Genomic DNA, 11,837 nt, shown 5'->3' on the forward strand with positions numbered 1-11,837 from the left:
AACGTGGGTCCTGGGGAATAGAACCTGGGTCCTTTGGCTTTGCAGCTATATGCCTTAACTGCTAAGCCATCCCTCCAGCCCCAGGTGCAGTATAATATTTGAAAACCAGTTTACTGGTTTATTGTGTCGTTACACGTAATAAAGTCAGATCAGGGCAACTGGCAATTGACTTATCAATTTCGCCTCAAACATCATCATTACTTGATTTTTGGAACATTTAATATGCAGTGGATTGCTGTAAATCATAGTTTACTAGTACTATATTGTAGAACATTAAAAGTTATTCTTCCTGCACTACTCTACCCCTGTACTTATTAACATCTCCCCTCCATCTGCTACTATAGCCCCTTCCCAGGCTCTGGTAAACACAGCTGTACTCTACGTCCATGAGATCAAGTGTTGTAGATCCACATACAAGTGAGATGTGCTGCTCATCTATCCAAGTCCTCTGTGATTTCACCTGGGCCCTAGCTGATGTGCAAGGGGGGAGCTCATCTCCTGACAGGGAGAAGGCTACCTATTCTTGTCTTGTTGATAGATGATGGTTGTCTTCGGTTCTCACTGCCTTCTATAAAGGGCAAACAGAATCTCCAACAGAGAGTGAGACCAGCATAGGTTAAAGGGGATTAGCATAGTTAATTTAGAAAGATTTTGATGGGTGCATCCTCCCTTTTGGCCAAAGACTAGTGGGAATTTCTCACTGGAGTTCATGATCCTGGTCTCCATAAGATTCTGATTTGGCTCCCATTTCCAGCTATGGATTTCTTTCCACTGAGTAGACCTCTTAGCCAATCAAAGAGCCATTGGTTACCCACCTAGACACAATTACACAGGTGAGTATGCCTTGTCAGGCTGGTTGTTTTTGAGTAGCAGTGTCCCCTGCTTGCTCACAACACTGTTGGCCATTTTCCCCAGCAGCTCATGTATACTTCCTAGCACTGCATGGGCTAACCATTTGGGAACTGGTTTCCATCTAGAGTCCAGCCAGATCTCTCAATGCTTTGTGTTGGCAGCATGAGCTGTCTTCAACAACAGGCTCTTAACTTTTACCAGGTATTTGATGTTTGTGTTTATGTATCTGATTTACTTCACTTTGTGTGTATTTTCCAATTCAATCCAAAGAACAGGAATTTCATTATTTTGTTTTGAGTTTACCCATTGCTAATATTTTAATTATTATTAGTTATGTACACAGTGTATACATGCCCATAGTGATACCATCATTAGCCTCCTCCCTTCCCCGCCCCCCGCTCCTCAAGGACCCACCTCATTGGGGAATATGGGTCATGCATTACAGGATTAGCCATCAGTTATGTGTAAGAGGCAATGTCTCTTTATATAATGTCCCAACATGTTGCTCTAACAATCTTTCCTCCCCTTCTTTTGCAAATTTCCCTGAGCCATGCTGGGTTTGTTTTAGGTCTACTTCAGTGATGAGGTCTTGGGAACCTCTGTTTCTCTGGATATCTGGTGGGAGATGAGTTATTTTAATGAATAATATTCCAATACACACACACTGCTCTCTGTTTCCATTCATCCATTATTAAATAACTGGATATCTGTCTTAATTACTATTGATAGGGCTGCCTTTGGTATCACTACCTGTGTATTGTCCCATTGTATCTTTGAAGGTATGGGGATTTGGAGCAAAAGCATGCAGATAAGAAGTGGCTATAAAGAGTAAGATTATGGAAATACCACCATAGCCAATTTTAAGCTATATTACAGAGTCACAGTAACAAAAATAGCATGGTACTGGCACAAAAACAGACACATAGATCAATAGAAAAGAATAGAGGACCCAGATGTAAATCCAGGCTGCTAAAAAGATAGCCTCTTCAAGAAATGGTGCTGGGAAAACTGGATATATATATGTAGAAGGATGACAATAGATCCTTATCTCTCTCCATGCACAAGAATCAAATCCAAATGGATCAGGGATCTTAATATCAGACCTGAAACTCTGAAACTGCTAGGGGAAAAGTAGGGGAAACCCTTCAACATATTGGCATAGGCAATGACTTTCTGAATATAACCCCAAGTGTTAAGGAAATAAAGCCACCAACCAACCACTGGGGCCTCATAAAGTTACACAGCTTTTGTACAACAAAGGACACTGTGAATAGAGCAAAGAGGCAACCTACATAATAGAAACCAATCTTTGACAGCTATACATATGACAGAGGATTAATATCTAAAATATAAAAAAAAACTCTGAAAACTAAATAATAAGAAATCAAATAATCCAACTTAAAAATGGGCTAAGGTATCTAGTGCTGAAAGGCACTACATGAGCTACTGGGGAAAAGTGGCCAACAGCTGTCTGAGCCACTCAAAGTCTAAGCTACTCAGAAGCAAACAACCTGTCGTGATGTTCATACAAGTGCAATAGTGTCACACAGCCATGGTGGGTAACCAACTGCTCTTTGATTGGCTACTGTTAGCCAGTGGAAAGGAAACCATATATGGAACTGGGAAACAAGTCAGAATCATATCCAGATAATGATTTTGCTTCTCAATGTCAAGTTCCCACTAATCTTTGCATATAAGAGGGTCTACACCCTTTAAATTTTCCAGAAATTGATAATGATTATCACATTTAACTGGTGTTGACTCACTCTTCATTTGAGATTCTGCTTTTCTTTTTCAGATGAGAGCAGGATCTGAGGAGATAATTGACCAGGAACACTTTACTCCAGCCTCAGCTGAAACCACAGGAATTGTGAAAATGAGCAAGAGTGCTGCTTTCTCAGTGAACCTGATATCAGCACAAAGTTGAAGGAGATAGACACTGAGGACACAAAACACCTACCAAACAAGAGATCCAGAGGCTCCTCAGAGCCCATCACTGAAGTAGACTTAAAACCCACCTAACATGGCTCAGGAAATTTTACAGAAGAGGGGGGCAGAAAGATTGTTAGAGTCACAAGTTGGGACATTTTGCATGGAGACATTGCCTCTCCCCCATAAGTGACTACTGCCTCCATAATGCATGACCCACAATCCCCATGAACCCCAAGAGGAAGGCCTCTTCAGAAAAATGGGCAGGGAGGAGGAAAAGGATGGTACCAACATGTATTGTTTACATACTAAATATGTCCATATCTAAAAAAAAAATTAAAATGAACAAAAAAATTTAAAAAAAACTAATAATGGGCTAAGGAGCTAAATAGAGAGTTCTCAAAAGAAGAAATACAGATGACATATAAACATCTAAAAAATGTTCTACTTTCTTAGCCATCTTACAATGTTGGTGGGGATGTAATCTGGTACAGCCATTGTGGAGGTTCCTGAGTTAGCTAAAAATAGATATACCATGTGACCCAACTATACTACTCCTAGGTATTTGTCCTGAAAAAGTAAGATTATTTGTCAAGGATTAAATTTGAATCTGTGAAAAAGGAGAAAGGACAGAGTTCAGAGTCCAGGCAAAAGAGGGATTCTAGAAACTGTTAGTTGATTCTGAAGTGCATGTGGCATAACCCTCCCTTCTTAACATACATACACAAGGAATGATTAGTTTGAAACTATCTAAAAGGCCAGATTTTATTATCTATGGGTGAGTATTCTATGTAAGAATAGATAGACTTGCCAACATTTTCCCTTTCTCTAGCAATCATCTATCCTCATATACACTTGGATATGATATCTTGAGTAATCAACCCATTTCTAATTTTTGAAACATTCAGTTTCAATTAGATCTCTCTATATTGTCCAGATTGGGCTCAAACTCACTATATATCCAGGCCAGTCTAAAACTCAGTCTCCCTGTCTTTCCTTCTGCAGGGCTGGTATCACAGGTGTATGCCAACATGCCCGTGGCCACCAACGTTAGTGTGGAGGCAAGCAGAAGTATACAGCCTGTTTGAAGTGTGACAGATGGACAAAATTCATTGAAATTTCTCCTGACCTGGCCTACATGGGAGACAGGGAGAGAAGCTTGTACCACATACTCTTCTCCTGGATAAATCTACTTCAGTTGCCCACTGTATGTTTTTGGTAGTTATGCATCCTATCTATTCTATATAAATGTATAATAATAATGATGATGAAAAGAAACTTAAGTTCTATTTTTTAAGTCAATTCTAATTATATGAAATCTAACTGTGAAGCTGTTAGAATAATGACTAGCAATACTAAGATCTGAACATCATGTAATTCACATCATTCTATTATTGTATCCTCCATTTACATGAGAATGTATGATCTACATTTCAGTCCACACTGAACAAATACCTGCAAATTCCCTTTGTTGCTGTAGAGTTGGATGTTAAACCAACATGTCAGTTCCCATGTTTAGCCTTACTCCAAATTTTTGTAAGCTTTGTTTCCTGTTCCCCATTTTTTAACAATGCATTTGGACCCAGCTGTTTAACAGAGATAATGTTTGGTGCTGGCGGTGAGGTTGCCAAGGCAGACTATCAGAGGGTTCAAGGCAAGTTCAATACAGCAGCAGAATCAGTCAGAAGCCAGAGAAAATGGGTGGCTTGAGGGAAAGGGGGCCCCACGAGGGAATACTCATGAGGTGAAGAATGAGGACAGAGCAATGACAACTATAACACAGGCTTACCAAGATGTGTGTGGTTTCTATGAAGAAAAAGAAAGAAAGAAAAGAGAGGAGGAAGGAAGGAAGGAAAGAAGGAAGGAAGGAAGGAAGGAAGGAAGGAAGAATGGGAAGGAAAGAAGGGAGGGAGGAAGGAAAGAAAGAAATATGACATGTTAAATGAGCATGTAACAGTTCTTGGTGAGAAAAGTTCTCAGAAATTGTCATAGAAAAGGATGGTCACAACAGGGATCACATTAACTAATTTAAAATAATTTAGAAATAGCAGGTAAACAGTTACATTTATGGTGGAATACTACTTCATTAATGAATAGTGGTGCATTTATTGGTAATGCCAGATTTCTGCTAAATCCCAAAAGTAGTATGTTGAGTGAAAAAAAAAAAAAGGCTGAGTGTAGGAAGATAATCCCAGAGTTACATATTGTATGATTTTCATAGCATTGCATTCTTGACAAACAATAACTTATTGTGGTAGGAAATCGTGGCTTTAGAGGATATTACTGATGTATGTAAGTATGTACAATAGTAAAAGACATTTATTTAAGAATGAACAACTAGTCATTTTCATTTTCATGATATGCCAGTAAAGAGACAGAGACATATAGAATATGAATGACCAGGCTCAATATCAGACCATATGTTTCACGGATAGGAAAAGTGAGAAAAGATGCTGGCAGAATATCACATGTAAAAAGATGTGACATGCCTCCATGCCCATCAACTCCGCACATGTGTACAAGGGAGTGCCCAGGCCAAGACTCATGGAAAGGAGAGGAGGAATGGGACTCCAAGCAAGGAAACTTTTACAGGTTTTTCAGATTTTTCAGAAATGTGAAAGTAAAAATATATTTATCAACTTTCAAGAAGTAAGGGAAAGGAAGGAAGGGGAAAAGGAAGGAAAGAAAAAGTACATCTTTATTATTACATTTAAGTTGTTAAGTATCTCAGTAGTGCAAAATAATTACTAGATTTGGTGAGTTATAGTGAATACTAAAAATATTCTGGGGCTTAGTGAAATAAAACATTGAAAACTAAGAGACTCTTCTTTGAGCTAGGTGTGCCACGTGGGTGCAGAGCATGTGACAACGGACAGATGACTTCACAGCGCTCGTCTTGGAAGTGGTGATGTTGCAAAGTTGCTCTGAAGGTTCTTGTTCATCATCATGTTGGCTGTCTTTCTGTATACCATTTATTTATTTTGTTAAAGTTGGCACGTAGGGTGAATTTAACTTAGGCACACAGATGTCTAGTTACCTTGGCCACTTGATCTGACATGCACAGAATTCTAAAATAAGCTTAATATGGGGAAATCTACATCCCTGTAATCCGCTACAAGTGTTCCAGTAGGAAAATGAAAGATTCAATTACTTAGATCAAGGTTTTCAGGCAAGTAAGAGTTGTTTTTTTTTTTTAATTGCAAATACAAGTTGTTCATTAGAGAGGATTTCAAGGCATTTTTGTCATTGTTATAGCAAGACAGCTTATGCCAATAAATGGCTCATTCAAATGTAGATGTTATGTGCTAAGAATAAAATTCCTATGCTACAGAACTATAAGAAACTGAAATCTATAAATATACGTAAGAAGTGATGTGACTGAGTTGACAGCTCATATTTATTGATTTGAAGCCATACTATGATTTCACTGCTCAATTTAGCTTCATTCCTTATATAATAATTGAAACTTTCTCTCACTCTCAAAGGATTAAAAAAAGACTGTGTAAAGTAGGACTTGATTCTAATCAATTGTCATAAACCATGCAGATTTTAAAATTCTACACTAATGGCTCAAGCCCTACTATGCCAAGATAAGAGGCAAACAATTCTTTGAATCTGCTTGATGAATTCCAGGTCAGCAAGGCTAGAGCAAGACCCTACCTTGAAAAAACAAAAAAAGAAAAAGAAAAAGAAAGAAAGAAATGGGTTCTCCATCCAGGCAAAAAAATAAAAACCTTCTTTGAGAACACTGTTCATACTACACGGTTTCGGAATATTAAGTACCCAGAAAGCGAGCAGTGTGATTGACTCTCCTTAATTTGATTTTAAAGTAAATATTTTTTCTTCTGTCTTTTGTCAGCCATATCACTACATAGAAAAAGCATATTCTTGCTTTAAATCACTAAGTGGAGCCTCACACCTAACCAGGGGGATTAGACTCAATGTCCAGGCTGAAGTGGAAAAGGACATATCTTATGTTTGCATGATATGCAGAGAAAGTTGATTTCTGTAAACTGTAACAGAAGTATGTTTAGTTTCAAATGAAATCATAAAGGTGGAGCCCAGAAAATCTAGTGTGTGTACAATACTTAAGAGATTTATTCGGTGCACTAAAATTTCAATAGTATTACTCTCATTCATTGAATATATTATGAAAGTTAAGGGAAAAAAGTTAATTAGAAATTTATATATAAGATTAAACATCTATTTTACTCTCATATGTATGTCACTTCATAAGCAAAAACAAAATTGCACATACATGCACATGCTAGTATGAAGTCTGTAAAATCTTAAAAATATATTTTAAGATATATTTGTTTTTGAAATTTGAGTAGGATGATTCATTCCATGTGTTAGAAAAAAGAGTTGATTATAAAATTCTTTTCTGTTCCCCAAACTTCTATATCTATCTTAATAAACTTCAACACTATGTCTCATAACTACCCATTACCTTCTCTCTCCACTTTCCTAAATCGAATTGCTAAAGTCTTTTTGTCAAGCTCTTCTCATCTAATGATCTTTCTAGTATTTTCTTATTGCCCTCAAATTTCCTTTATTCACAATACTCAAATGATAATAAAATGTCAGTGAAATTGTGTTGCTCTGTTCAGTAGCTTTCTTTTATTGCTCATCCCCCTGAGATTTCCTCTTAGAAAAGTTTTGCCCTGATTTTTTTAATGTATAATTTTTCTTGACAACTTCTATACTTACAGACAATAAACCATGATAATTCCTTCCCCTCCCCCCTTTCCCTTCACAACTCTACTCTCCATCATATCCCCTCCCTCTTCCTATTACCCTCTCTCTCTCTTTTACTTTGATGTCATTGTCTTGTCCTCCTATTATGAGGGTCTTGTAAATGTATTGCTAGGCACTGCAAGGTCGTGGATATCAAGGCCAATTTCTGTCTGGACAATGGCATTGTAAGCAGTCCTAACCTTCCTTTGGCTCTTACATTCTTTTCACCATCTCTTCCTCAGTGGGTCCTGAGCCCTGGGGGGGGTGGGGGCTAGAGATGTTTCAGTGCCGAGCACTCCTCCTTCACTTCTCAGCACTATGTTGCCTTTTGGGTCATCCCAGTGGTCACCACCATTTGAAAAGAGAACTTTCTCTAACCAAAAGTGAAAGTAGTGTTAGTATATGAATATGCACATTAAGTACAGCGCTTACAGGGCAGTTTGGTGAACATAATATATGCATTTTACCCAATAGTTATTAATGCATTTTCATATATATTCTGAAACAATACTTCCTCAAAAAAAGTCCTTCTTTCCCCTCAAAACGGAATATGCCCAGTTTTGAGTCCCATGGTCCCAAAGGATTTCTTGTTTAAATTTTATGAAAAATAACAAGGTTTATTTTAAATTTATATCTATTTGATTTTTGAAACAAATTACTTGAAATAAATGACTGGGGTGAGGCTTTGCCTTTATTGTATAATTGCTGCATCCCACAGCATCTGTGCCCCAGCAATGCCCAATAATGAATCTCTGTGCTACTTCTATGAAATGGGTATGTGAAGACTGAAATAATCTGTATCCTTTCTCCAAACAAACCTGTGTTATGACAAGGAAAAAATATTAGGCAAAAGTGTCAGAAATGAAAAAATAAACTTGGAATCAGAAAGGACCTCATATGTATGACTCCAGGATCCAAGAAAAAAATTAACAAGATAATTTACAGAGGAACTTTTAAATATATATATAGAAAGACTAAAAGAAAACTGAAAAGTATTTAGAATTTCAATAGAGCAATGGAGACACTAGATAATAAATACCAAAAAATTAAAAAGGATGAAGTAGTAAAAGATTTGATCATAAAAATATCTAAATTGAGATTTGTTTATGAAGGCCAAGAGAGAAGCTGATGACTGGGTGCAAAAGACAAGAGAAATATATGCTACTGTTCTGTAGCCAATATGATACGATACTAAACAATAGCTTATTTCATGTATAAAGTAATTATAAGAGAAATTTTTGAATGATCCCAATACAAGCAAGTGATAAAATTTAAGATGACAAGGGCTGGAGAGATGGCTTAGTGGTTAAACACTTGCCTGTGAAGCCTAAGGACCTCGGTTCAAGGCTTGATTCCTCAGGACTCGTGTTAGCCAGATGCACAAGGGGGCGCACGCTTCTGGAGTTTGTTTGCAGTGGCTGGAGGCCTTGGCACACCCATTCTCTCTCTCCCTCTCTCTCTCTTTCTCTGTCTATCACTCCCAAATAAACAAATAAAAATAAACAAAAAATTTACGATGACAAATATGCTGTTCGTATGCATTCTCTGCATGTGTTATACATACGCCCATCAAAATACTGTACTGCAACACCTAAATTCATACAATAATTACATAACAATAAAAAGTAGACATATAAAACTACATTTTCAGTCTGAATCTCATTTACAGATATGACATAAATATTTCTATTCAAATTTTAGAAAAAAACTTAGACATAAAATAATAAACAGTTCCAAAAGAGGTAAATTAAAATGAATGGGTTTTTTGGTTTTCATTTTTCCTTTTTAGATTTTTAAAAATTTATTTTCAAGCAGGGAGAAAGATTAAGTGATAAAATGAGAATGATAAGGGGCACATCGTAGCCTCTTGCTGTGTAAACGATTCTAGCTGCAGGTACCATTTTGCGCATCAGGCTTTAGGTCCTGGAGAATTGAACCTGGGCTTGTTGGCTTTGCCAGTAATGCCTTATTAGCTGAACCATATGCCCTGCCCCTGTTTTCGATTTTTAATAATTCCAAAAGATTTTTGACTGACTAAGGCAAAACTCATAATATTATCTTTGGTGGTGTTACATCTGCATCTCAGGGAAGAAAGAACATGAAATATTCTCTTTAAAGGTTCTTATGATTCCTGAAGGAAAAATCATACTATTGGGAGATAAGCTGGTAGATTCTAGGGGAGAGCTAGAAATATTAGAAAACTTTTTTAGAAGTCATAAGCCAATAGAGGTGGTAAAATGGAAAGATAACCGTTTGGAAGCATGGACACGAGAAAACCAGGATACTTTGAGGAGCTAGTGGAGAGTGTGGTTCAACGCGGACTGTGGGAGCGTGGTGAGCATGGGATGGTAAGAGAGGAGGGACGGTGGCATTACGGGACTTGGTTATGAAGAACTTTATAAAGTCAATGAGGGGGGATATTTGGGGAAATTTATGTTCTTTTTTTAAAATTTTTATGCTAAGTAATGAGTTTCATTGCAGCATTTTCAAAGAACAAGCACAAAGAAAAAAATTAAGAAGCTCATGAAACTAACTAATTAAAGAACAGCAATTAAAGAACACAGGGAGACTTGACCACACACACACACACACACACACACACACTATTTAAATCATTTCAAAAGAAAAACCCCGTTGTGAAATACAGTCATTTTGAAACACAGTGGAAACTAATGACATTCAATCTACATATTTTAACTGATCTTTATATGACCACCAAATGTATTAGCAAATACATTCTTAATGCAGGCTGGAGTTCACCCACCCAGACAGAATACAACTTGTCTTCTGAAAAGGTCCTTCATTTCTTGCAAACACATGCTCTGAATTGGCATGTCTTCTTTGCTCACTGGCTTATCTGTTTTTCACATCCACAATCAGTGGTATTTCACTTCCCTAGTCTTTCTCTCTCTGCTCTTGATAGATGACAGATGCAAAGGTACACAGTAGATAGATGATGATAGATATGTGATATGTAGATTTTATGTCTATGTAATATCTTACTTTTCAGTTGAATTGATATGTTAAAAATTTCAGATAGCTTATCATTTTATGAAAAATAATGTTCTAATGCTGGAAAAGTGATAATTGCATTCAAAATTGAGGCCTCCAATTACACAAGATGCTAGAAATCTCCAGTATCTCACCATTCTGAAGTAGTGGCTCAAGCCACGCTGTACACAGAAAATAGGCGAATGATGCTTCTCTGGATCTGCTTGGTCTTGATGCTATAGATAATGGGGTTCATCAGTGGAGGGAAGAGAAAGTACACGTAGCTCATAGTAATATGGACCCCATGTGGGGAGTGTTTTCCAAACCTGTGGATGAAGGTCAGGCCTATCACAGTGATGTAAAACACCAAGACACAGCTAATGTGGGAGGCACAAGTGTTGAGGGCCTTCGCTCGCTCCTCGCCAGAGGCAATGCCCATAACCGTCTTGAGAATCAGGACGTAAGAAAAGACAATGATCAGAGCATCTAAGAAGAAAGTTAAGGCAACCAGAACAACTGGGTACAAGCGGTTAAGTGTGATATCAGCACAGGCGAGCTTCATGACATCCTGGTGGAGGCAGAAGGCATGCGAAAGGACATGGGATCGGCAGTATGGGAACCAAAAGAGAGGCACGATTGGGGGAATAAGAGATAAAAAGCCTCTCAGTGCCACGCCAAGACCTATTTTTATCACCCTGGAATTCGTAAGGACAGAGTTGTATCTCAGAGGCGCGCAAATGGCAATAAAACGATCATAGGACATGGCCAGCAAGACCCCCGATTCTACAATGGAAAGGGAATGAATGATGTAGGCCTGTATGAAGCAGGCCCCAGGTCGGATCTCTCTGTGATTCACCCACAAGACCCCCATTACAGTAGGCATTGTGGTCAGCGTGACTGTGAGGTCTGTGCCCGCCAGCATGGCAAGGAAATAGTACATGGGTCCATGGAGGTGGTGGTCATCCTTGATGAGGTAGAGCAGTGTGCCGTTTCCCAGAAGCACAGAGACGTAGATGACAAAGAAGGGGATGGAGACCCAGTGATGAGAGGCCTCCAGCCCCGGGAAGCCAGTCAGCAGGAAGGGAGCAGCACTGCCATTGGGCCACATAGTGTGCCCACAGTGGAGGAGAGACTTTGGGAAACGATGAAACTCAAAACCCACTTACTATGTTGTTGATCATGCATTCCCTCAGCATAGAATTATTTCACAGTGGCCTCGATCACAATACTCACTCTTAGAAAAAAACTATTTCACATGCATTAAAAATACATCATTTTAAAACATCATGCCCTAATGTTGTGTGTATGCTAGAAAAAAAAAAGCTTGA

The 11,837-nt window shown here is 38.1% G+C and overlaps 1 protein-coding gene across 1 annotated transcript; it reads right to left on the minus strand.

Moving 5' to 3' along the window:
• Nucleotides 1–10,681: 10,681 nt before the first annotated feature.
• On the minus strand, nucleotides 10,682–11,617 carry LOC101615110 (olfactory receptor 51B2-like). The gene has a single exon (XM_004650735.2). The coding sequence runs from the start codon at nucleotides 11,615–11,617 to the stop codon at nucleotides 10,682–10,684; it is 936 nt and encodes a 311-aa protein (XP_004650792.2).
• Between the last annotated feature and the right edge of the window lie 220 nt (nucleotides 11,618–11,837).

This window comes from Jaculus jaculus, chromosome 3 (genome assembly GCF_020740685.1).
Source record: "Jaculus jaculus isolate mJacJac1 chromosome 3, mJacJac1.mat.Y.cur, whole genome shotgun sequence".
Taxonomy (NCBI): domain Eukaryota; kingdom Metazoa; phylum Chordata; class Mammalia; order Rodentia; family Dipodidae; genus Jaculus; species Jaculus jaculus.